Raw genomic sequence first — 26,536 nt, 5'->3', positions numbered from 1 at the left:
CTTAAACAAGACATCTGATCTCCTTGGGGTAACTTGGAGCTGTTGCCTCATTACTACTTGAACAGGAAGTTTTAGAGATTTCTTTGAGCTTGATGCTCCCAAACTTGTGTCAGCAAATTAAACCTCCTCTGTCTTATATGCCCTGCCCATCAAAACAAGCTAGCTTAACTTTTAATTCTTTGTTACAAGGTGGGTTTCCTTTTAATTTTACTGTGTAGATCTATACATATGTAAGGTATTAAAATTGATTTATCCCTTTGTTTCAGGATTAGATATTGATGGCTTATACAGAGTTAGTGGCAATCTTGCTGTGATACAGAAGCTGAGATTTGCAGTCAATCATGGTAAGCTTTAATTAAAGTACAATGGCATATATTTTCAGATTGTTGAAGTTCATAGAAAGCTAAGGAAAAAGATTTCTCTGTAACTAGTATATCATGAGAAATTACTCATATTTGAAATAAAGTTACTTCAGAATTTCAGGACTGACTATGTAACTAACATACATCACTTGAAAAACCTGATATTCTGGAGGTTTAGTCTGGTGTGGACCACAGAGGCATTGCTAGAACAGAATTCTAAAAAAGGATGGTAATAGAATTTGAGAAAGGGGGATTATTTCAAACAAAATAACTCACTACCTTATGGGAAAACAGCAAGCATGTTAAGCTTCCAATAGCATTAAAATTGTACGTTAACGCTTTTTTAGTGAAATTTGCTACTGCCTTTAAGTGGGGGAAGGGCTTAGCTCCTCTTCACTGTACTCTGTGTATCAAACCCTTTCTTCTGGCAGTATCTTAGTGTAGCCCATCCACAATCTAACCTTTTGTTTCCTGATTGACAGGATCTATCAGTAGATTTTCTGTTATGTCAGCAGCTCCTGTTCCCTTCTGGAAATGCCCTAGCAGTAGGGGAACTGTGTGTAGTGCAGTAGGCAGAGTTTAGCCATCTCCATCTGCTGCTGCAGCTCTGTATCCCAGAATGGGATATGGAATGTGCTGAAGTGGAGCAAGTCTTCTCTGCTTTGAAAGCAATTAGTACAGAAGAATAGTTGACTTATTTAAAAGAAAAAAAAAAGAGCTTTTATAGTTGAAGTATTATAATTAATTATTTATTTTTCTCTCAGATGAGAAGCTGGACTTGAATGACAGTAAATGGGAAGATATACATGTCATTACAGGAGCTCTAAAAATGTTCTTCAGAGAATTGCCAGAGCCGCTGTTCACTTACAACCACTTCAATGACTTTGTCAATGCAATTAGTAAGTCTGGAGAACTTGCATATGGGGTTTAAATAATTCCTGTACAATTTTTTAAATTATTTTGGACACAAGAAAGTTGTTTTGGTAGTAATCAGGGTGACTTGTCCGGGGTTACGTGTCCGTGATGCCGGTGCCGGCCGGGAGGTGGCAGTGTTCTATCTCGAATTAGCACTGCAAACCGTAGCTCTTAAATTATATGCTAAAGTTTCAAACAAAAATACTGAACTTTGGTTTCTCAACCTCACCCTTTTGCAGAGCAAGAACCAAGGCAGCGTGTCCCTGCTGTTAAAGATTTAATCAAACAGTTGCCAAAACCAAATCAGGACACGATGCAGGTACTCTTTAGACACCTGAAAAGGTAAGTAACAGACAGAAGGCTTTGTGTTGCTGATCCTCCCTTAAAAAATCCAATTGAAAGTACCAAGTGGCAGTTCTACCTGCATTTTTTTATTCTGGACTTGATAAAAGCAGTGTATCAGTCTGTTTGGGTATGAGCTTGCAGAGCACCAGGCTTGAGACAGTATGTTTCATAGTTATGGTGTTTGTTGCCAAGTCCTTTAGAGGGACTGTGAGAGGACCAAGAATGACATTTCAAAACAAAACTTTTTTCATAGAGAGGGGAATTACAGCAGCTATATGTCCTATTAGCAAGACTACTCATTAAATAAATACTCTGAATAGCCAATTGCTTTGGGATATGTCTTTTGCTGTCATCCTATTGCCCTAACACTGATAAATCTCTTTGTTGTGTATTTTTTTCTCTTTCAGAGTTGTAGAAAATGGAGAAAAGAACCGAATGACCTATCAAAGTATAGCAATAGTTTTTGGTCCAACTTTATTAAAACCAGAGAAAGAGACTGGTAACATAGCAGTCCACACGGTATACCAGAATCAGATTGTAGAGTTAATTCTACTGGAGTTGAATTCCATCTTTGGACGCTGACGTTTTTCTTGGAGAAGAAACTGGAAGTGATGGGTTGGCAGCAGTACTCCATCAGAAGGAAAACCTCTTGCTATATATGATGTTTTATGTTTGTGGACCAAGAAGCAACTTGTTTTTTTGCACTTTTGGGGAGGGAAGAAACAGGAGAAATGTTTGACCACTTTAATGCGAATTAAAGACAACACTTCAGATTTCTTTGAAAAGTTCAATATAAAAAATGAATTGACAAGTTTATAGTTTGCCTTTTTTAAGGTATTGGAAAAACTTAATATAGGTTCATACACTGGATTTCTTGGAGAGTAAAACTAATAATCTCAGACTGGGTAATCTGGAATTTAATCTCAAAATTCTTCCATATGATGGGGAAAAGTCCTATCATTTTTCCTGGTATGGAAAAATTCAGTGAAGGTACATCCTAAGCTTGTTTATTACAACCTACTTAGATCTGTATAACACTTTTCCAAGGGGTTCTGCATGCAGTGACTGTCATAGACTTGCGCTAACAATTTGGTTTAGTTATTCAAATCTAATTCTTCACTTGATATCTGCTGCCCTCTTTCCTTCTTTTTCTCCTGTTTTTCTATTGTTATTTCTTTTTTTAATTTTATTTCTTTCTTTTTTTTTCCCCAGCAACCTCTCTGGAAGTTCTTAGCTGCTTCATAGAGCAGCACACTCTTACACTATTTCAAACACTGAACTTGTAAGAATAGCCTGCAATGGTTATTTGTCTTGGGGCATAATAGAAGTAATATTTAATAAACATGTTCATTTTTTCAGGGTATGTCCTGAGCTAAGTTTTGTGTTATACTGATCTAAAGCTAAAGTCCTAAGTAAATACCGACTGTAATACTGTATTGAGTTCTTGGTATCATGCTGTGGTAGTGGAAGTTCATTCTTGATGTAAATACAGCCTGTCCTTTTGATTCCTGTATATAATTCAATTCCTGTATAGTTTAAGGACACTTTAGTCACACATTTCTAATCATGGGTAGATTAGCTACAGTAGCATAATGTTTCCAGTGGATGTCTGGGTTTCAGCAGGGAAACAGGTTATGGGGAGGGAGGGAGATCTAACTGTGTGCACTTTTAGATGTTAATTACATTTGCGGGCAAATAACTGTAATGCAAATGGTACTGGAGAAATACTGAGTGTGCTTGCTAAATTGTTAATGCACTACAAGAAGAGCCTTTTAGGTTATTTAATATGTACAGGATACATTAGAAAAATGTTTTATGAATTCTAACATCTACAGATAGTGAAAGTCATGTTTTGATAGATAGATGTTTGATGGAATCCACAGTGCTAAATTTAAGATTTTCGTTTTACATTAATGTAGAATAATTTGTAAAATTGGTTTTGAAAGATTTTGTTACAGGGAGCATGGTCTGCTGAAGATTTTTTTAAATGTATTTTTCTAGACTAACTGCTGTATCTGACATATTTGTTATGTCTAACCTGAATAAAGAAAACCAATAGTTCTTTTAGAGTTTACCATACCCACTTCAGACAACACCTTTAAACAAGACCAGTGTATCTTACCCCTTAGCATGGATGGATACCACTTGTGATAAAGAGCTGTCACACTGGACTGAAACATGAATGCCTGCTTTATAACCTGACAATTTTAGGAACTTCCCAGTCCCCTTCTTTAACAACTTGAATTCTAACATGAGGTTCAGAGAGGGCAGAAGTAATTTCTGGATATAAACTTGTGGTATTTAAAACACATCCCAGCTTGGAGCCTGCTGTACAGGAAACAATTACATTGAGGAAGGGATGGTGTCAGTAGCCTTAGGTCTGCAGCGTCCCTCTCACCCACAGCCCTGGCTGGCAGCAGAGGGACTGTGTGGTGACACACCGAGCTGTAACCGGACTGATGGTACGAGAATTTCACGAGCATAGGGCTTGCATGAAAAGTTTTTGGAGATGAGCGAGAAGATTAGTAACCTTGTGGCTTTCTCAGTGTCTTCTTGTGGTAATGGTGAAGTCTTGTGGTTTGTTACAAAGCGACCTGGGTGAGAACTGCGAAAGCCCCGTCTCAGCGCTGTGTTATCAGCCTCCCTCTGGGCTGTCACACCGAGCAGTGCTGAGCCTGTGCCCTAGAAAATATCAACAGAGTTGGAATCTGTGGCTGTACATTATTCAAACCCTGCCTTTGGCTGTAAAGAAAGAATTCCTGCTGCTACATGAGAGGGCTTGTTCACCGGTCACCGTTTGTTGCGAGTGTAACCTTTTACAAAGGAAGAATACCTTTTAAAAGCAATTTGATAATGAGGATGTCACACTTTTCCTTGTATTCCCCAAAAATAAAGCATTTTGTTATTACAATATCTAGATGGGTTTGTGCCGTGAAGTTGTCTTAATATTCCAATTTTTATTTTGGGGATGGGAGAGGATTCTATTTAATTGAAAGAGCTGTGGGCAAACACCTGAGACATTCAGGAAGAAGAGGAAGTCCAAGCTGATAGTACATTTGTTGTGACCAACATGAAACAGTATGTCTCCACATTGTTTTTCTTCACTGCTTGAAAGATCCTGTCCTGTTCCTGCCAGTTAGCATTCTTTTAAATAATCAAAATTAGGGATTTGCACAAACACACCAGGGAAAAGCTATGTGTATCAGATGAAACATAGTTAGTCATATATTCCTCAGTTCAGGCTCTGTATCAGATTTGATTCTGGTATAAAGTCAGTTTAAAGCCTGAATATAATTTTTTTGGGGCTGTAACCACTCAAAGGATACTGGAAGTCCAGCATTATGTATTGGTGTCAGCTGAAATTTTTGTTCCAGTGGTGGAGCTGTGTTCAGCTCTGTAGTCCAGCTACACGGCAGTAGTACCAAGCAACTTTCAGCCATGCTTGACCTGTACCAGGCTTCTTCACTTTGAAGCTGGAGAGGGAAGTGGGCACAAAAAAGACAAGGTAAATGTGCACAGTCATTTCGTGTAAACTAATTTTTTTAAGGCAGAGTTGCATGCAGGAAGGTTTATTGATAGGTCATGCTTACTGTCCAGGCTCAACAAGGCCTCTCCCTATCTTCACAGAAATCCATTATAAATTCCCTTTGTACTCATTGTGTCCTGGCAAGCGAATCCTCGTCTTGCAGAATGAGGGAGAAGGGAGTTTATAGGTAACACAGTATCTATCAGTTTATTCCTAGGCCGAGCTCTGACTAATTTATCCTTGAAGGGAACAGCTTTATTTAGTCCTGAAGTAGTGATATTTTCAGAATCAATTGGTTAATTCATAAGCCATAACGTAACCCAGGCACAGTAGGGCATTCTGCCGGGCCCAGGGGGAGGGACAGCATGTCTGATGAGGCTGCCTGCAGCCGCTGGGGAGAGGAGAGCTCCTCTGAAGAATCTTAATTAGCCTCCACAATTGTGAAGTTTTGTGGGCAAGCAGCTGGTAGGACTGGATCAGGCCTTTACAAAAGTAGCCCTATGTGAATGTGGGATTTAAATGAACATTCCCCCCCTCTCCAGCTCCCCCAGCATTCTTGTAAACAGAGCACTTGTAAAACAAGCTCACACTGTGTAACAAACCAACATGAGAGACATTCAGAGGTGACTTGGCCTCTCAGTCCTTTTTATTGCCCTGAGAATTAAATGGCAGCTCTAATATTAGTTTCCTACAACTTCCCCAAACAGATTCTAGTTTCTTAAGGTACTCAGCTGCTACTTTAAAAAAGTAAAAGAAATCTGTGTTGCATTCAGCAAACTCAGAACCACAAAGTGGAACAAGCAGGTATACTGTTGGTTTTATTTCTCATGGAGTCTCCTCTTACAGCTTATTACACTAAAATACAGCAGGCTGGGGAAGGGGAGAGAGGTCCTGAGTGTGGGAATAAGTAAATGCAGAACATTGATTCAACAGACAAAGCAGGTGTGATGGACAAGCAAGATAGCAAAGAAACATTAACTTGAAACTGCAGGAATCCAGGCCAGAGACCTGGGAGAGAGCTAGGCTGCCAAGAACGTGGGCTGGAGCTGCTTTTTATTTTCTCTTTTTCTTCCTTTGCATGTCTTACAATACAGATGAAGGCCAGCTATGTTTTTAAGGGTAATTTGCTCTGCAAACAGATGGGGGTAAGTAATATTGCAGAGCAGCAGTACCTGCCTTTCTCCATCTTTTCTGGAGTGGCTTCCATGTGTCAGCTCCCCTGGGATGCACTTGTGTCTAACTTCCCTGGACACAAACACCTGAGTGCTAATGGGAGTCAAGAACAATGTCCCTTCAACCAGCATCTGTGCAATACAAAAATAAACTTGTTCTCAGTTTGGCAGTGTTCTGGTGCCACTGAGGGCCCCATCTAAGATCCAACCCTTGTGGCACCAGATCCTGAGAGGAACAGGTGGTCCTGTCACAACCTCAGCATACCAGAAGAAACAAATACATGAAGATCCAGAGTGGAAGTATGCCAAACAAAGATTTGTTTCTATCTAAACTATCTTCACAACTAGTTTAGATCTGCATGCACAGTACAAATCTGGTCAGAATAGCTTGTTAATTCATAGTGTGAAAGAAACCACTGTCCTCTAAAAAATGAAATACTGTAATTAAAAGCTGTCATTTCTTATATCAAGCATTGGAAGATACATGCTGAACATTGGTCAGCCTGTCTAGTTCATCAAGTGCTGCAGCCAAATAACTGGAATCAAACCACTGGCAGCATTTCATGGCCACTGATGTGCCAGTGCTTTCTGCTTTTACGTAGAGGGAGATGCTGAGCTGGTGGTGGCTTGGTGGTTTCCTGCATGCAAGTGTCCTAACTAGTAAGTTGTTCCAGTAAGGGAGGAAACTAACCTAGAAACAAAACTGAAAAATCACCTCTTTACAAGAAAAACTCTCAGCCTGGGCTGGGCAGTGCTTGGGCTGCAGGCGCTTGACCTGCACAGTGCTGTCACCAAGCTCGCTTGCAGGGATGTTCTCCCCTGGCACTGAGTGACTGAGTGCATCTTCTGAGGGTGCTGGCCTTGCCAAGGCCTCTGCCAACACACAGGTGTGACCTGCTCAACTTCACAGCTTTCTTCTGTGAAGACGAGCTGAGACATGGTTGTGCAGAAGGTAATGCCTCTCCTCTAGCAGGTTGAAGGATGCCACTGTATTTCCCGCTATGCAAAGGCTGTTTCAGAGCTGAAGTGCTGTTCTCACTGGTAACTAGTCGTGCTCTAATCCAGCTCGAACCTTTTGCTTCCTTATTTGTACAATAGTGTGGAGCCTTGGGGGCTGGAATGTGCTGTGCTCTGCCCAGAGTGCTGCTTCCCTGGCAGAGGCTGAGCACAGGCCACTCAGCCATAGACACTTCATCACAAAACAGTCATCAGCGTAAAAGCGTGGACTAGAGAATTAGAAAAATGTTCTTTTCCAGGTAATAGTTAAAGCAGGCAGTGTGCTGAGTGCCTGTTCTACTCCAGTACTGCAGAAATGTACCTAAGCTGAGCAATTAGGTATTACACTTGGCACAGGACTGAAGGCAAGCAAAGTGTTTCCATGCAACCTTTGAATCCCTGTCTGCATCGCTTGTGTAGGCTGAGCTGTGAGCCAGCTGCCAAGAGGAGAGCACAATCTTCAGGTTTGCATTAAAACACTGCAGCTGTAGGCCATGATTGTGCTTGCTGCTTTCTTTTGCCCAAGCTTCCCAGCCTGTCCCATTCAAATGCATGAAAATTAATAACTTTCTGTCCACCTTTCCTATTTATGGAGTACAGCAGCTCTGTGCAGCAAGCCAAGTGCTCAGGGCCCTTGGGTACAGCTTCTTATGCTGTATATACACAATTTAGTTAAGAGGGGAGAAGACAGTTTATAATAAACATTGAACAGTGGGCGGCATCATTAGCTTTTAAAAATCATAACTAACTCCCCAGGTGGTTGTCCTAATGTGTTCTGGGCTTTCTTTGCATGCCTGAGATGAAAAGTAAGCCTGAGCACGTGAGTGTGGGATGCAGCACAACAAAATGTTGTGTGCTGCTGTTGGTGGCACAGCAAATTCCGCTCTGCCAGCGTCAGTCTCAGATGGCAGAAGTGCTGCCCGTGTTGTACAAGGCACAGGCTGGGGGCTAGGGCCTTTCCTTCCTTCCTGCTGCCTTTTTCATTTGCTAGGTTGTGATCTAAGGCTCATGGCATGTTGCAAGCCAGACATCCTCTCAAGTTTTAGAAAATCTGTGAATGGAATTGGCAGTAGCCTCCCATTTAGCCACCAGCTTCCTTGTTCCTACTTGGCCATTCATGGTCTATATCAAATGAAAGCACTTCTTCTGGCCAAAGGCTTCCTTCCCATCTTTGTCCTAAAGGAACGCTGCTCAGCTGAGCAAACCTGTCTCATCTCCCTTGGCAGCACTCACGGCCCTGCTGGTGCACAGATCACTCTGCTTGACATCTATAGGGACATGTCCTTGGGAGGAGCAAAACTCACATTAACAGCTGATATATCAAAGTGCTCCAAAATTTACACATCTACTCAGAAGTGTTGGCAAGGAGAACTGGCATCAGTTATCAGGGAGGAAAGTGAAAACCATCATGGGCAGCTGCACTGGGTCTGGGCAGAAGAGCTGTTTACTCTGACTCCTTTCCAGAACAACCAGTTTAGGTGATGTCAACACTCATAGGTAACTGCAACTCTTGTTATCCTTGTGAACAAAAGCTTTTCTGAAGTGCCAGGGACCAGAGCACTGGTAGAAAGTGCTGCTCTGTGGGCTGGGCTGTGTGCAAGGGTGAGGGAGCCTGAAGCAGCAATGGCAAACTGCCTGGCTGGCTGTCACCAGGGCACTGAAAGGGGCTGCTCTGACCCTCTGAAGAAGAAGAAGAGTGGCTTTTCAGGAGCTGTCACCAAAGCAGCAGCCCCGGCACAATCTGCTGTTGTCCCCCTAGAACACCTCGCAAACATGCCAGACAGGGCCAGGGCCACAAAATGGGGAAGACCCTGGGGTTCTCCTTCCCTCCTCTTGTCAGTACCCTTCCCTCTGTGTCTCCCACAGTGGTAACCATGACAGCTGCCACATTGTCCTGCCCTGCTCTGTAGCTTCCATGAGCCCATTTGGGCAAGGGCTGCCCCACCAGCTGTGTGTTGGACAGATGAGGAAAAGTTGGAATTTCCTTTCTGCTCATGGTGTGAAAGTCAACATTGAAGGACTATGCTGTTAGCTACCTTGTGGCAGCTGGAACCTCTGGAAGAGGTTTTGGACACAGAAACTACCAAACTACCTTCCTTCTACACATCTATCTTGATTATTATTTTGAAGACAAATTTTGTTGTGGCAATGAACTATTTAACTTTGTATCAGGTCTTAGCATCTTATAATTATGTACAAAAAATTTAGGATCTGAGTATTCAGAACCAAGATTAAAATAAAAATAAGGTACTAACATATTTGTCTTAGTCTAGCAGATTTGGCTGACAAATTAAAGGAACGAACAGTGGTGCTACTTATTACTATTTTATGCTAGCTGATCACTACTACACCTGCAGCACCAGGAAGGGCATGGCAAAGCTGGACTTCCTGTCATTTACAGGAACCCATGAAAAGCCTTTAATTTAGACCCTGTAAAGCCATTCAGTGGTAGTTTGGGGTCTAGTAGTAATTTCCCCGCAGTGCATTGCTGTGTGGAAGATATGGCAAATCCCCTTCCTGACAGAAATTCAAGGTCTGCAAGGCAAAGCCTCCATTTCCCTTTTTATTCACACAAGGTGGTCCCGAAACAAGTCACAAAATCCTGGATGATGTTGAAAGAGCTATAAATTATAACCCAGGGCAGAGCAGATGGTGCAAGTCAAAGTGAGTGAATTACTGCTCCTTTGATCCCACCATCTGGGCCCCCTCCCACCTGCCCTGCAAACAAACCCTGGGCAAAGTTGTTGCCCACCCCCAAAGCTCTGCTTCCCACCAAGCTGCCCAGCAGCATCTCACAGTCTTGCACAAATACATCTTATAATTAAAGCACTGAAAAGAGAGAGAAGACAATTAGGAGGACCCTAGTCCTCTTTTTGCAACCTTAACCCTGCTCCTGTTCAATCTGGCAGAACAGCACTGTCACCTTTCCCCAGGATAATGAACTTGGCTCTGTCAGACACTTTCTAGGGAGGTGAAATATCTAACAAATTCTGGCCCCTGTTACCCATTAAGCACAAATTGCTTCAGAATTGCCTTGACCTGATCACGTTGGTCATCCTTAGTCTTGGTCATCATCCTCATTACATCTCCTCTGCACAGCACACTTATGAACACTACCAGGCTACAAAAAATTCCCTCTTCTCATCCTGCTCCTTGAGTCGGATGCTGGATGCAGCAGGAGGGCAGGATGGGCAGGAGGGCTCCAGCTCCAGGAACAACAACCAGGGCAAAGCTCTGGGTTGACCCTTACCATGATGGACACGAGCAGGAGGCACTGCCTGGGCCAGGGTGGGCTGGATCCTCTGACTGAAGGGTGCCCTAGAGAGGACAGGCAATGCTTACAAGCACAGGGGCAAGTGGGTATTCCAGGAAAATTTCCAGGCCAAGTTGTCTCCTTGCCTGAGACCTCATACTCCTTTTCTATTTGTTTTACTGTCCAGTGGTTGACTACCAGCAGAATGAAGGTCACAGTCCAGTTTGTTAAAAAACCCGCCCAATTATCTGTTGGATCATATTTATCCTTTATTTTCCTGGTTGTAAGTAGTCCTGGAAGGCACAGGACCACTCACCTTAAAGAAGGCAGCCAGTCTGGGAATGTGGTGTTTTCATCATCGCCCGCTTTCTCCTAAAATGTGCCATGTGAGGGCTCTGATTCCCTTTTGAAGGAGTCTCACAGCCTTCCCTGTAAGAGTGCTTCGAGGTCTCCAGCACAGAGCAATCTGTTCACAGCATCATTATTCTCTGCTAAGGCCTCAGAGACCCTGAGGCTCCTGACATTTCTCACTGCCTGGAGAGAGGTAATTTTTCATTGCTTTCCTGAGAACTCTTGTAGTTTGCAACAGTAATGGAGCATCCAGCTACACTGAGCTGCAGCCTACAGTTTATTTTTATCTCTTGATGGGCATAAGCTGAAGGACTTCCAGCTAAGATCAGGAAAATGGGGAGGTATAAGCAAAGCTCGTAAGAACACAGAAGAAGCCCCTAGCAAACCACATATTCTATCACAGTGTATGCAGCATGTTTTTTTAAATTGTATAACAAGATACGCTTTACTAAATACTAAGTAAAAGTAACAGGAGAGACTGGATCTCAAGTAACATTAAAATAAATAAACTCTGAAAATACCATCAGCAGTATCATAAGTGCTTCTAACTTCTGTCTCCAGCTACAGATCTAGAGGCCAGATCCAGCTGCAACTGGTATGGGACTGTGTCAGCTGAGCTGCTGGTTGAGAAAGACATCGTCTCTGGGATGCATACTAAGGAAAGCAGAGCCCAGAAACTGTACTTTGGCAGGATCTGCACATCTCCAGCTAGTTATTGCATTTTTTCATATAGTCTGTTTAAAAGAAATTAACTATACCAGAAACCACTCTTGCAAGCAGCTGGTAAAAAAGAACAGCAACAACAACAAAACACCAAAAAAACCCAAACAAACAAAAAAAACCCAACAGGGCAGAAAAGGATTGAAATTGTGGCTCCTATCTGAAGGGCCATTGCATGAAAGAAGTGTTTCCAAATATTTCTGAGATCTAACATCTGATTTAACTTATCAAAAGAGATAAGCAACAATCTGCAAGCCTGAAAAAAAAGAACATTTGAGTTTTGCCAAACCTTGCCGGTGATTTGTGGAAGAATAACTATTTTAATTTCAAGCTCTATAAAGGGAATTATTTCTGAGAATGAGAATGTAAAGCAGAAAAACAAACTCTCTTTTTGTTTATTTTTCTGGTAGCATTCCCAGTGCTGCTGCTGAAGGGCAGGCAGGCTGGGCTGCCTGCTCAGACTTACAAAGAGTATGGGGAGAGGGGGAGGTACAAACAAGGCTGAGGACACTGCCCTGGGCAGGGCAAATCCCTGCTCCCGAGACGACTGAAAGCCTTCCTGCGCTGCAATTACTTCTCTCTTGTATTAGACAATCGGCACTTAGGTGACAGAGTAAAAGTCAGTCGAATTTCTTTGACGCAGTCAAGGGCAAAAATTAGTTTGATGCTGTTTGCTCCAGATAGGGTGGGTCTCCTTTTTTTTTCTCCTTTTCTTTTTTCTTTTTTTTATTTTTTTTTCTTTTCTTTTCTATTTCCTCTCCTCTCCTCGAGTCTCCTCTCCTCTCCTCGAGTCTCCTCTCCTCGAGTCTCCTTTTCCTTTTCCTTTTCCTTTTCCTTTTCCTTTTCCTTTTCCTTTTCCTTTTCCTTTTCCTTTTCCTTTTCCTTTTCCTTTTCCTTTTCCTTTTCCTTTTCCTTTTCCTTTTCCTTTTCCTTTTCCTTTCCTTTTCCTTTTCCTTTCTTTTCCTTTCCTTTCTTTTCTTTTCTTTCTTTCTTTTCTTCTTCTTTTTTTCCCTTTTTTTTCTTTTTTTCTTTTTTCTTCTCTTTTCTTTTTTCTTTTTTTTTTTTCTTTTTTCTTTTTTCTTTTTTCTTTTTCTTTTTTCCTTTTCTTTTTTCTTTTTCTTTTTCTTTTTCTTTTTCTTTTTCTTTTTTCTTTTTTCTTTTCTTTTCTTTTTTTCTTTTCTTTTTTTCTTTCCCAACCCTAAAATTCAAATTAGGCTCCAGCTCAAAGCCTTTACCACCGGGGCATGAATGCTAAATAGCCTGCTCCCAGTCCAATCTGTTCACTGCTTGGCTAATGATTATTCTCCATAGAAACCTCACCAGAGTCAGTTATTATTCTCTCCTCATGCACTTGTATCTCTCTTGTATTTATATAAGATTAAGTAGCCCTGTTAAGTTTTTACCTCTCTGATTGGAGCTTATTTTAACCTCAATTAAGCCATCAGCCCAGGTTTCTGAAGGCAGAGTAATAGCATAGCCATTATCATTCTCTCCACCTTTTGTATGAAAATGATGTTGAGGATTGGTTGCTTTGGGGATTGCTCTGTGGCAGGTAACCAACGCCGAGAGTCGGGGAGGATAAATGGTGCCAGACTCCCAGAGGTGCTGTGGCACTGTGTAATTATTGTTCCAGACAGCTGAAAGCAGCAGGGTTTCAGGTTCCCCTGCTTAGTTTCAGTCTGCCATGATTGCTGGCACAGAAAGATGCTGATTGTAAGTAAACATCAATTATGCCCTGCTACCCCACTGCTAACATCTCTGGGCTTGCAAGAAGCAGAAGCACAGCGCTGTACTTGGCTCATAGTATGAAAAAAACATCTGTACAGATTTCAACTTCCAGGTTTTTGTCTTGCTTGGTCAAGGGACATTGCTCCTAAATTCCATCCTGATGAATAATGAGAGTTATGGTGCTCTTTGTATCACTGCTTATGCGCTGTCCTTCAATGCTGTTGCGAATATAACGACTAAAGTACTTATTCTTTGAAGAAGGCATACTCAGGTGATGCAGCAAGCAATTCTGTTATCTGCTCTGGAGCAGAGGAATCATTTTAGAGTTTTTAAAAGAAAAGAAAACAGAGCAACCAACCAACAAGGCAAATATAACTTATCAATCATCCTATATGTCAAGGTAATTTTTTTCAGATGATGTGTTTTTTTAAATGTCAGCCTAATTCCTTACCCCTTTTTATGTGGCTTTGGGATTTCTTTTTTTCTTTGCTAAAGGAGGCTTAAAAATGCCGAGCCCACACTGTGGCAGGCGACAAGCCCTGCTCCTCGGGTTGTGTGGACAGTTACAAAGCGATTTCCGTGGCACTCGAAATGCAGCCTCCGACGCTGATGGAATTTCGCTGTGCTGTGATTGCACCGCACTGCAGTGAAATGGGTTCAATTTGATTATCTGGCTATTCCATTTCGCCTATATTTACAACCTGCCTGACCTCTGGGAGAAGGGGAGGACAGGCAGCCAGTCATGCTGGAGACATTTCAAAAGGTCAAAGCAATACAGCGTTTACCACTATAATTCACAGGCTCTACAATTCTGAGATAGTGCTCTCACGACAAAAATTGGCAGAGGAACATAGTTGATGTGAAATGTTTATCTATTCCCAGAGCAAACACAGAAAGTAGAGAATGCTTTAAAAATTCTCCCCTTTCTCCTTTTGGCACATGATGATGTGTAAGTGCATAAAAGCAGTGTGCAGACAATACCTTCTTTTTTAGTAGTTGCCCTTGGCTGTTGCCAAAAGGTTTGTGTTGGACTGGGTACCTTGTCCACAGCCTTGGTGCTGATGTTAACACATTTATAGCCTCACAGTGACGATTTTGAGCGTGCTGTTGCTGCTGATGCTGCTCCCAGATGGATGCTACCCTCTGCACCTCCACTATCTGTGCTCAGCAGAGAGGCCTCAACCTCCCTCCAGTGTTGTACCAACAGCTTGGGGGTGGGTAGGAGCAGAAAGTCCTCTGCAAATCTTAATTAAACCTCACATACAGTCCTTCTGTCTTGAGGTACAGATTCATTATGGTCGTAAACAAGCACCACTCATCCCAACTGGTTAGCTAATAAAATGGTGTGTTGATTCCAAAGCACCATTTAAAAATTCTTGTATACTTTATAGGCCCCAAAAGTCAGAAAGTAAGAAAAGCATCTTCATGCTTATGAAGTCTGTGCAGCTGCCTGTTTCTGACATTTCCATCCCCCCCAAGCCTGGACCCCAGGCCTGGGTGGCCATGCAGTCTGGCCATACATTTTGTACCTCTAATCTCTTTGTTTTTAAACATTGTTTGGTCTTAAATCTCCCCCAAAGTTGGGCTTTCTGGTACTGGGGGCAGAGATGCTATGAGTTACATTTTATTTTGAAAACTGGACTGGTTTTTGTTTGTTTTAAAATGAAGACCTTGTTGAAGCCTGAGAACTTCTGTCTATAATTTTATATTATTGGATTAAAATATAAGAGAGAGTGGAGTCTGAGAAGCAGCTATAGCACCTACTTCTTAGCATCTTTCATCTTTGCAGGAAAGATATTTGAAAGGCAGCCTAAGAGAGCAGAGCAGCTTGAAATAAGGTACAGACTCAGTTCTGTGAGTCAGCACAGATCAGCACTATGAAGTGGCTCACACAGGGAAGCATCTCAGGTAGATGCTGCATCACATCCCGAAAGGATCACTTGAGGCTCATGCTGCCTCTCCCTGCAGCTGCCACGAGCTCCTGGTCCTCTTCTTAATCCCTAGCAGAGATCTCTGGTGACACCCAGACCCTGCACAGAGCCAAGCAGGGGAGTTTTCTGTGTGCGACAGGGACAAGCACTTCACTGGTGCCGGTCAGACTCTTTCAGGCAGAAAGTATTTTGTTTGTGTAGCTCCCTCTGCTCCAGTCAGCACTGCATCATCACCTTCCACCAGTCCTCACATGGGTGTTTGATGACACACCAAAACAATAGCAGCTTGCAGGGAGGGGAAGAAGAGGAAGTGAGAGCTGTGTGCTGTTGGATATGATAAGCCAAGTGAGCAAGGAAGAAAAAAGAGTGTGCCAGAAGCACAGACACGAAGAGTCTTCAAGTCTCACCCATAGAGCATCTTCTCTGCACCCCAGCTCACCCTCACAGAAGAAGAATCCAGCTTGGACCAAAGAGCAGCTCTCTGGTTAGAAGGTTGATAGCAATTTCTGCTTGCACACAGGACAAAAAAAAAACCTTTGCACCAGAGGAAGTGAATGCTGCTTTAAGGTCACAGTACTGGCACTAACTGTGAGTTTCCAGAGCCTGTGAGCAGGACATGATTAGGCAAGGTGCTTATGGGTGCCTCATCCCAACTCAACCATTGGCACACTTTCTGGGTTTTCTCCTGCATTGTAAAGGCTGCAATTTGCCTTTACCTCTAGATCCTTTAATAATTCTTTCTTTCCTCTGCCTCCTTCCATTTCTTTTTCCTCACCTTGCATTTTATGTTTCCTATAATTCAGCAATAATCACTCACCTCCCTCCACCCCTTTCTCAAGGCATTTCAGCATTTATAATTATGAACTATAGGCAGTCCAAAGTTCTTCAATACAAGACCATTTTCCAGTGGATTATAAACCCACCAAAAGCAGAAAAGTTTGACAAGTTTTGCTGTGTGGGATTTCTACTTTGGTTTGTAACTTTCGGAGGCATTGTCACAAAACCTGCTCAGAGAAACCTCAGGAGCTCAGGGGAAGACCCTGAGGTGACAGACCTTCACTGGGGAGCATTAGCACATCCATTGTTCAAGGCAGAAATTTAGAAACCTTCTGAGAGGTCTCATGTTAGTGATGGGATTTTGTCATTTCCATGCAGCTTGACCAAATTTGGCCAATTTTTGCGTCCGTGAAAACTTTCAGACTGCACATGGGCAATAAATTCCAGTTGGAGTTTGCCAGCTAAAATATCTTTGCACTGAACATGCTCCCACTGAGGGGCCGTGAGATGCCAGATGAACTTTCCACACCTCCCCTTATGAGGCACAAATGCTGGGGGGCAAAGGACCAAATTAAAGTTATTTCAGAAACCTTAATTTTAGAGGTCTCTTTATTTCTTGGCTTGATGACCGTACTTGAATTTGTGCAGACAAACAAGATTAAGATTCCCACTGTAATGGAGCCATTGGAGAAATTAATATTTGCTGTATTTAAAGTATGCAAAATAAAGCTTTTACAAGAAACATGTTCATATAACCAAAAAAGTCAAAGGTATGTCTTTATTGTTTGTCAAAAGAATTGTTTAATTATTTATTACTCTGCACTGCATTGCCAAGATTTACACACTAGTTCAAATAACAAAGTTGCTTAAAAGAGCAAGATGATGTCTTGACAGAAAAAGCTTGTGTAACTGGCAAAAGCTCATCTTGGCTGGGCTCTGTCATGGATTGTCTCTAATATTTCATGGCCAGGACACAGGGTAGGAAGGAGACAAGCCCATCAGGCTAAAGCTCGGAGTGGGGAGTGCTGAGAAAGGTGAGAGACAGCATCTGCAGGAGTTTTTCCCCTCGAGCTGTCTGGAAACCAGGCTCAGCAAAAGCCTACGTAAAAGTGAAGCAAGGAGTAAAAATAACAAGGCAATAAAAAAATTAAGACAAAAATACCCACACCAAGAATCAAATGCCTCTCTAAGGCAGGATGAGAGAGCAACTCAGGGAATTTTTCTGCAGACAAGAGAACTTGGTAAAAAATCCTTAGACTCTCCACCCTGCAACTCATGCACTGGTGGATGGGAGGGTGAATTGCAGGGACTGTGAGTGCAGCCGCAGCTCACCCATGTCGGGGAGGACACAGTGTTGTTCTTAGAGCCCACTGAGACCATGGCTGCTGCAGAAACTGGAATGCAGCGAGGGGTCAGAAGGCACAAAACTCTGCCAAAGCCACTATCTGAACTGTCAGGCACATGCACACTGAGTGGAGCCAGTGGAAGGTGGATGGTGGAGCCACAACCTCCAGGTACAAGGTTGCCAGAGGAAGCCATCTGGGCCAGGTGAAGAAATGCCTGTGAGCCACAGGAGGAAATGTCATACAACTGACAAAAAGTTGCTTATAGACAGTGTACAAAGGAAAAAATACCCTGTAGTGCTTCTTGTTAATAAAGGTCCTTTCCTATTTTTCTTTAATTCCAGCTGTGAGCAGAAGGAAAGGATTTAAAAAGGAGGCAAGCAAACCTTTAACCCCGCATAGATTCCTCCAGGCTGTTAACAGCTCTCCAAACAACTACAGCTACACAGCCTTGACATTCCTGATCTTTTGCAACAAACTGGGCATTGAAACAAGATTTTCCATGTTTGCTTCTTCATGTTACAAAAATTAGAAAGGAACAAAAAATTACAGGCTGCACCAAAACACACAGACCCAGAGGGACATTCCTGAGCATCCGCCCTGTGTCTGACCCTGCTCTGGCACATGTAACTCGAGCTGCTCTGGAAATGCCAGCCACGTCAGTGGCCATCACGGGTTTTCCTTCCAGGGCTGTAACTCCAGCAGCAGGTTGCTGAAAAGCCACAGAAGAACTACAGGAACCTTGTGGTACAAATGGGCAGTCAGTGCCACCACTCCTGTCATCCACGGCTATAGGCTCTCTGGAAGTCTGCCTAGCTGGAAACAGTCAGAACCACAGAATCACTGTAGAGATAAGGGTGGTGGAGACTTCTGGAGATCAGTCAGGGATGCCTAGAGGAGGCTGCCTAGGACCATGCCTAGATGGCTTTGAAATACCTCCAAAGATGGAGCCTCCACCATACCCCTGGGCACCCTCTGCCAGTGCTTGGTTACCTTCACAGTTAAAAAGTGTTCCCTCACTTCCAGAGGAAGCCTTGCACTACCTAAAATATTTTGAGCACTTAGGCTTTATGTTCTTGTGAAGAAGCAGGAGCAGGAGGAAATAAAACCCACTCTGCCAATGTTTCTTTGGCGGCTGGCAGGCAATGAGTCTCCAGCCTCCTCCTTTCCTATCACAGTTTTATTGACTGCTGGAATAGTGGCTATACCCACTGACAAAACAAAAATGAACATTCATGCCCAAATTGTTAACAGATGTTGAGAACATCTCAGAAAACACATGAAGCCCTAAGTTGGTCTTTCACTGAGGTTAATATTAAAATGTCATCCCAGCATGGTGCAGCTCACAGAAACCTGCCAAGACAAAGAAAGTCATTTATAAAGTTAAGACTGTGCTGTAAGTCCAAATAAGGGAAGAGAAAGATGGAAGTTTACCCTAAGCTATCCTTAGCTCACCTTACTGTGTCTGGATGTGGCAGGTTGTCAGAGAACTCTCCAAGAGCCTTGGGAACAGGCATGCAGCAGATCAAGTTTTCAGCTCCCATCTGGGCAAGATGTCACTGGTGCTTGCAGACTGGAGCTCACTGGGAACCTCAGCAAAGCCTGGCTGGATTTTAAGCCTGGGTTTCTCCTGATGTATTTAGGCATGGGGTGAATTTGCAAAAACCCCAGCACTACAAGTTTTATACAGAGAGCCAAGGGACTTTTGCTACCCTCTTGCTGCCCCTTCCAGGTGTTTTGGAAGAGTCTGAAGAATGGCTCACTAAAAAGACCCCCACAGAAGGGGGTCTACCACTTATAGCTGATTTATAAAAGAAAGAGAGTTAAGTGTCAGCTTAAGGGCAATACAAAATCCATGAACATTTGCATTGACTATGATTTGACACCACAAACTGCCTACCATATGTACACAAAACCCACACTTGGGAAGGAATATTGCATTGGGCAAGAACAAGAATGTGTGTAATAAGGTTGTGGATTCAATGACTTCAAAAGAAAATTAACATTTTCCAAAGAGAAGGGGTGTTCGAAGAACAGTTTAGTCTTGTCATACATTTTGGTGCTTTTTGAAACTACCTTGGTGCAAAAGAATTCTCTTTAGGCACAGGTTTTTGAAGAAAGGCTTTGAGATGTTTTGCCTTAGAAAACAGTACTTATGATGCAGCAATTGAAGGAGATCACGGTGGGCAAGAGCTGGTTACAAAGAAGGAAAAAGATAGAAGCCCAAAGGGGGCTGGGAAAGGTCAATAAGCATGAGTGGAGCACAAAGCAGACTACGGCAATTACAGCATCATTCTACTCTTGTACCAGTACTGTACTTTGTTGAAAACATGGTGGTTTTCTGTTCCCTGCAGCATAACCCACAAATTCACAGGCTTGCTGTGCCAAAAACCTTCAAGTCAACGTGCTGTATATTTATATCATTAGAGAAATAAGAGGCCATTTCATTCACGGAATTTAAGACAATATATTCAAGACATAAACATGTTTTGAGTGACAAGGCTTAGTAAAGTTATTCCATAGTTACCAGCTATGAAATTTCTCCAGAACTTCTGACACTTGCCACAGTTGCATAGGGGCACAGCTGGAATACTCACTACAGCAAACTCGTGCTCCTGCAAGTCTCCATATTTGCACACATCCCTCGGCTCCCCACATCCCTCTGAGATCAAAGATACCACCACGTCCTGGTTCACACTACAGCAGGAGCTGAAACTGGAAGTGACACATTTAGAGAGCGGCCTTTTAACAGCAGCACAGGCTTCGTGAGTTTCCACTTGCCTTGATATTAAACAGGTGTTAAACAGTAGGCAATTTTATAAGTTTCTTTTAACTGGAAAGTGTCTGGAAAGCAATGAAAACCTCACAGAGAAGTTTTTGTGAAATGTCAGAGGGAAACATCTGTTATTTGAAAACCTAATAGGAGGGAAGCTCTGCTGTAAGAACTTTCTCTTTGGCGCGTTTTTGCCATGCCGGGAAGTGCTCTGCTGGGACTGTCACTCTCACCTGCCTGCAACACTGCTGGTCGAAGGCTTTGCCTTCAAGAGCTGTAGAATCCAAAACTGCCAGAGGTTCAGGCAGGACCTGAGCCACCAGAGAGCAGATGGGGTGAGGCAGCTCAGCATTGCACAGCCTTCCTAGGAACACAGGGCCACACAACTTAGCGCCATTTTGCCTTTAATTTCTTGCATTTCCAGCAAAACTTGACCTTTAAGCACCATTGATGTTCATTAAATTATGTCACTTGGCAGGAAAAAAGGGGTTTTCAGGGTCTTTCACTTAACTGAAATTTACTGAGGGCATCAAGGAAGATTCTAAATACCAAGAACAACAGAAATGAGTCAGGGGCACATAGAGTATGGACAGATCCACCACATTCCTCCTTTCAGCATGTACTACTGGCCACCACCCATAGGTCCCTGGGCAACTCAGACACAGCTTATCCTAGGGGAAATATTGGAGATGACTCCTGAAAAGCTGTTGCTTCTGTTGCAGGTGCAGCCCTGGCTGCTTCACTGGGGCTCAGGGAGGGAAAATGACACTTTTAGAGCACCACGGAGCTGGTGTTTCAGCCTCCCCCCAACATCCTCTGCTGCCCCAACCCCAGGCACAAAGATGTTGTGGGTCTCTAGTTTGTCACAGCCTCAGAAATTCTTGACAAGAGCAGTTTTGACTGGTGATACAATGGGTCCTAGGAGAGACAAAAAGGGTTGCTTTTCTATTCAGACCTAAGGCTTGAGCTATTTCCTGAGTCTGGTGTATACCTCAATATTGTTTATATACAAACCCAGGGGATCTGAATTAGATCAAGACAAGATCAGCAAGAAAAGTCATACTCAGTCAGATTCTCATTTCTCCAGTCATTTATTTTTCAACCCATTCTGGGGGTAGCAAGGGCTGTTATCCTCTCACATCGGGGGAAAGAGTTTAGCAGGAGGAACTGCAATGTTTTTCTCTCTATCTTATGAACAGGTGATGACCAAAGTAGAAAAAAACCTGAATCTTGGAGGACTTCTGTTATCCCTGTTTGGCTTAGGACAAACACCCAGAGCCAAAGAAACTGGTTGCGCTGTCAGCTTTAAACAGCTTGGTGTGATGGTTTTGGGTAGAATAAACAGCTTTTGTTTCATTCTTCTGCTGTACTTGGCTGCTGCATGCACTGGTTTATTGGATTAAAACATACAGATTAAAGGGATAAACTAATCAACAAACACACATGGGGCTCCACTAGGCTGGGGCAGATGGAGCTGCAGTGCAGGCTGCCAACACAGCACCCACAGCTGGGAGTATAGCTCCTCCCTGGGCACGCTTCTGTTGGGGTATCACACCATGGGCAGCACCACGGCACACAACTGGGTGAGACATCACATCCACGTTCTCTTCTCCTGGACCCTTCTTCCAGGTTTGTGTAAGTTGTGTAAGCTGTGTTCGGTGTCTGCACCTGCCTAGAGATCTCCTGGCATAATTTTAGACCCTGACCAAGTACTTGTAATGTCTGTCCTGGAAAAAGCCTCAGGCGACTCAGTCCAGGGCCCATGACACAAAGCCCTATATATAAGACATGCAGGCACTGGGTAGTCACAGGTTTTCATGGTCCTATTTAGCTAAAACCAGACAATTGGCACTGGGTGGAGTTAATGTAGGAGGGAAACCTTCACCAGACACCCCTGCATGGATCTCCATGAGCACAAAGGCCATGTGCTGGTGTGCAGGCTGCTGGCAGTATTGAGGCAATAGCTGATGCTTGTTGCAACCTTCCAACCTTTAAACAACAGGGGAAAAAAAAAAAAACAACCCAAAAAAAAATCCCCCTTAGTTCTGGGGTGAAGAGGAAAAGTGAGCTGTGTACATATAAGCACTTTCTTGTTCAGGCATGGGCTTAGCCAGATACACTGCTTTTCCTCTGAGTAATCTCCAGGGACAGCAGGCTTGAGTTGTGCCAGCTCTTTGCCCAGGCTGTTTGCTGCTGTGTTATAGCCCCATGGTATTTGCCATAAGCCAGGCTCCTAAAAGGCTTAGTGTGAAGTCCCTTCTAGGAAAGCTATTTGGCATTCATCTGCTGCTCAGTTCCAAGGAAGGTTACCTCGGATAGGCTGCAAAATCATGATGTAAATACCTACAGCTTTACATTACAGAGCTAACTCACCTCCACCCACCTCAGAGCCTGCAGGAGAAAGGCAGCAAGTGCCTCCACAACCCTCCTGCAAAACTCTCCTGTCCTCCCTGGCAGCTCAAAGACTGCTGTGTTCACAGAATCACAGAATATTCTGAGCTGGAAGGTACCATCAAGTCCAACCCTCAAGTAAATAGCCCCTACTGGGATTGAGCTTGTGATGTACAGACATCAGCTCACAAGGCAGGCAGTGTCCTTGAGTACAGAGGATTAACTTCATGAGTGACAAATTAAGAATAACCACCCCATCTTCATTATTATTCTAAAAAATTCAGAATGTAGCAGGAAACCTGACCTCTGTAATTGCCTTTTTCTCCAAGGCAGAAATCACATGAAATAAAAAGGCTCCAGCTTCTCACCCAAAGGCACACTTTTAACCTCCTGCAAATACACAAAGATGATGCAAAATGCCCATATTTTATCTGCAAATGTTATACTGGGCTAACAGCCCAGGCTAAAACAGATGGGCATAGGTTCTAAAAGCAATTAATGTGTCCTGAAAACACTATTTCAGCATGTGTTCCTTTTAGAAGTATGGCCTAAAGAGAAATTCTAGGCCCACTGATGGGCAACTGCTCCACTTCTGAGTGAAGGTGGTGTGGTTTTCCAGAGCCACAGTCTGCTGCACAAACTAGAAACCCAAACCCATTCCTACCTGTGCTGTGCAAGCCACTTTCTCCAGCCTCTGTCCCTTGTCTCCTTTCAGTTGTCTTGATTTTGTGTACTGAAGAATATGGGCATTTACTGTGGGAGCCTTTTCCCTTACAGAAGACCCAAGTCTTGTGTGAGGTCATGAACTTTGCATGAATGGTTTAGCCTTCACTAATTAGGAGCCCTTCTAAAAAATACATATTTTTTGGGCTATACTGACATCTGCAGGTGCACCATAATGGATTTTGGAGATTAGACTTGTTATCGTTGAAGAACTGGCCTCCAGGTTTGCAATGAAAAGGAAAATTGCATCACTCTGAGTGAAGGGAGTGGAGGAGCAGGGCCAGCTCCCACGAGAGGGTGCTGCGCACTGCAGTGGCCAAGCTCTGCTACCAAACCCTCCTGCTGCTGAGAGCAGACTAACTCCTTGCTCATGGAATTGTTCTCAGGCCAGTAGAACACAGCAGGCCAATTTTGTAAAGAGCCTGTGAAGTTCAGCTGCTCAGAATTAGCAGAGAGTTGTATTTAGTGATATTTTGGCTGGTATTCAAACCTGTGTTGATCAATGTTGGCATTAGTTTAAACAATAGCCACAAAAACCTACATTTGGAAAAATGCATCATATTGTAGATGAGAATGAGGGTCAAATTAACTTAGGTCATTGTTGCTTGAATTTATAATTACACATTGAAATTGTATTCAGTCAGAGCATAATGTGCTTCGCAAACATTTTCAATTTTCTACAGTTCTGATCTTATAGTAAAAAAGTGAACATCTCTGATGCTGGAGATATTGCTGCAGCAAGATGTCACATGTTCTTCAAAATCAAGTGGGGCTCAGAGTGAGTAAGTGCCTTTAATGAAGCTATAAACAAAAAATCCATGCAAGATGCCACTTGAAACAGTTGAATGACAGGTGCCAAGACAGGTGGGAATTTCTGCCGCCTAATGCATGTCTGGAAGCTGCAGAACTGAAAAAAATTGGCTGAAGCTTAACTACCCATAACAGTGGGTATCATAGGAGTTTTGTAAAGAGATATGTTCTTCATGAAATAAAAAAACACACAGAATTATCCTCATTTATCTTCCAAAGATTTTTCTGGCTTCTAAAAATATTCTATTACCAATACAAGACTTTCTGTAGTATCTCATCCTGAAAGTATTTCAAGGCATGAGGATTTGGCCAGCTGTTGTGTTGCTTCTAGGTATTATGGATTCTATTTTATTCTATTCTATTATTCTGTTATTCTATGAAAAAAGAATAAATAAATTAACAAGAGAGAGTCCTTTTTGTTTAAACAGAGAAACTTCCAGTATCTAAGTTGTGATTTGCTTGTCTCACATCAAATTAAAATTTAGGCTTTTTGCCCACTGGTTAGAGGATCTCACCAGAGACCTAGGCTTGCCTGGCCATGGGGAGCCCTGAAGTTGGGGCCATCAGGAACACAATTCCAACTTTACCCCTGCAAACTGTGCTTGTGCAGTCTCAGGACCTGCACCTCTGAGCCCTCCAGACACCTCGTCACTCATGAGAGGGGCAGCAGGGACTGACCCTGGAAGCTGTTGCTTTTTAAAATGAATTGGTACCAGGAATTAGGTGGCATACAGATGAACACAGTAAAGTAGAAGAAAGCCTGGGAGGAAGAAACTGCACTGTCTTATGTCAAAAGTCAGGCTCTGCTCACTTTGGCTTTCCAGGTAGTCCTACTGAAGGTAAAGCAGATGCTGGGGCAGCTGAAGAGAAGGAAGCTAGACTGTGAGTGTTCTAATGTTAAATGTTAATGCTAAAGAAAGCCTTTCCCCCTCCCAAGCCAACTGTATCTGAGCGCTGCTCCACTGCTCCTGCAGATGCAGAGCTGCATTTGTACCATTTTCTGGAGCTGATTGAGCTAGTGGGTGCCTGGAGAAGGAGGTGAGGTGCCATTTCCCCTGTGAGCTGGGCAGGAAGGAGCTCAGGCACCTCCACTTCTGCTGAGGAGTAAGTGCCCCAATCACAGTATACAAGAGGAGGCAAGTCAGCTAACACAGCTGCACAATGCCTGGGAGTCATATCCCAGGGTCAGATTGAAGCCTTTGAACAACTCTCAAAAGTTGCTGCAGAGCTTAAAAATGAGCCCAGCATGCGTTTGTGCAGAGCACCAGCCGCCTATGGGTCAGGGGCATGTGAGCATGAGAGGTGACCCTCTGCTAACACCACACTCTCAGTACACATCTCTCAGGGCAAGATGCACAAGAAGGGTTTTTAAGACCTTATCTGCCAACAGATCAGTCATGGCCCTGAGTTATGTCCCTAAGCTCTCTGCACACTCAGTGACTGCAGGGAGTCAAGCATCTCTGAGCAAGGAGTGATGAAAACCAAGCTGCAGGGTAAGGAGTAGCCCTACACAGCAGTTGGGAAACACTCGGGTCTGTCTTGTGCACTGGCCCATGTACCCAGGAAAGTAGAAGTCCTGTAGCAAGAGCAGTGGCTTGTCTCCATCTGAGATTGACACCCTTGGACCTACAGAGCCTATATCCCTCAGGCAGAGCTGTCTGCAGCCTTTTATGAATCCTGCCATTTATAAATGGCACACTGCCTGATGAGGTAGGAGGCAGAGGTACAGCTCTCCCTGGCTGTGGTAGCTTTAGGCATGCCCCTGCCAGCCTCAGGTGCTCTTGCAGTAGGGTCTGGGCTGAGGGCAAGGTGGCTCTTCCAGTCTCCATAGCAGAAGCCACTTCTTTTGCCTCACAATACAGGACAATGCTGGAGAGTTGGATCTTGATTGGACCAAAGAGACAGAAAACTCACGCAGCAAGTCAGGGACAGCAGCTCTGAGGCAGATTGCGCTGCCTCCTGCAGATTGCATTGCACTTCTCTCTTCCATCCATTTAACCATCACAATGAAATGCCTCAAATGGTGAAAAGCTGGTCCTTCTGACTTGGCTGCACTGGTGAGAGAGGCTTTTAAACATTCTATGGAGGCAATAAAGGCTAAACCAGCTTGAATATCAGCAAGTCTTTACTGCCTTCACTCAGTTTACGCTGGCATCTGGTCAGAGATCTTGCCCTACATGTGAGCCTTGGAGCAGCTCAACAGCCCACCAGGCACATCCCAGAATACTTGCCAGCATGGGATCTCCCAGGAGTTCATCCCTCAGCCACAGTTTCACCATGTGGTTTTTTGCATCCTTGTGCTCAGATTCAACAGTGCAGCAAGCACAACCTCACACCAAGCAGTGCCCGGACCCACCATTTCCATCACAGCTTTATACATGTGGAGAGAAAACACACCTCCTGTCTCTTGGGCTCCACAA

At 43.5% G+C, this 26,536-nt stretch overlaps 1 protein-coding gene across 15 annotated transcripts in view; it reads left to right on the top strand.

Moving 5' to 3' along the window:
- Positions 1-4,535, top strand: part of ARHGAP12 (Rho GTPase activating protein 12) — an 82,802-nt gene extending 78,267 nt beyond the window's left edge. For 14 of the 15 annotated variants that reach the window (XM_088052085.1, XM_014248625.2, XM_088052115.1 and 11 more), the window contains 4 exons: positions 267-344; positions 1,127-1,261; positions 1,517-1,619; positions 2,030-4,535. In XM_088052085.1, the coding sequence (XP_087908211.1) occupies positions 267-344; positions 1,127-1,261; positions 1,517-1,619; positions 2,030-2,204 (491 nt within the window). In that variant the 3' untranslated portion in view covers positions 2,205-4,535. Of the gene's footprint in view, positions 1-266; positions 345-1,126; positions 1,262-1,516; positions 1,620-2,029 lie in introns of those variants that run through there. The other variant, XR_015772019.1, reaches the window with a different exon arrangement.
- The last annotated feature ends 22,001 nt before the right edge of the window (positions 4,536-26,536 follow it).

Source organism: Pseudopodoces humilis, chromosome 1 (genome assembly GCF_049639895.1).
Source record: "Pseudopodoces humilis isolate 2021_Gansu_Grassland_sample_001 chromosome 1, ASM4963989v1, whole genome shotgun sequence".
NCBI lineage: Eukaryota > Metazoa > Chordata > Aves > Passeriformes > Paridae > Pseudopodoces > Pseudopodoces humilis.
The sequence above is the reverse complement of the archived record's forward strand: the minus strand, read 5'-3'. Positions and strand labels throughout refer to the sequence as shown.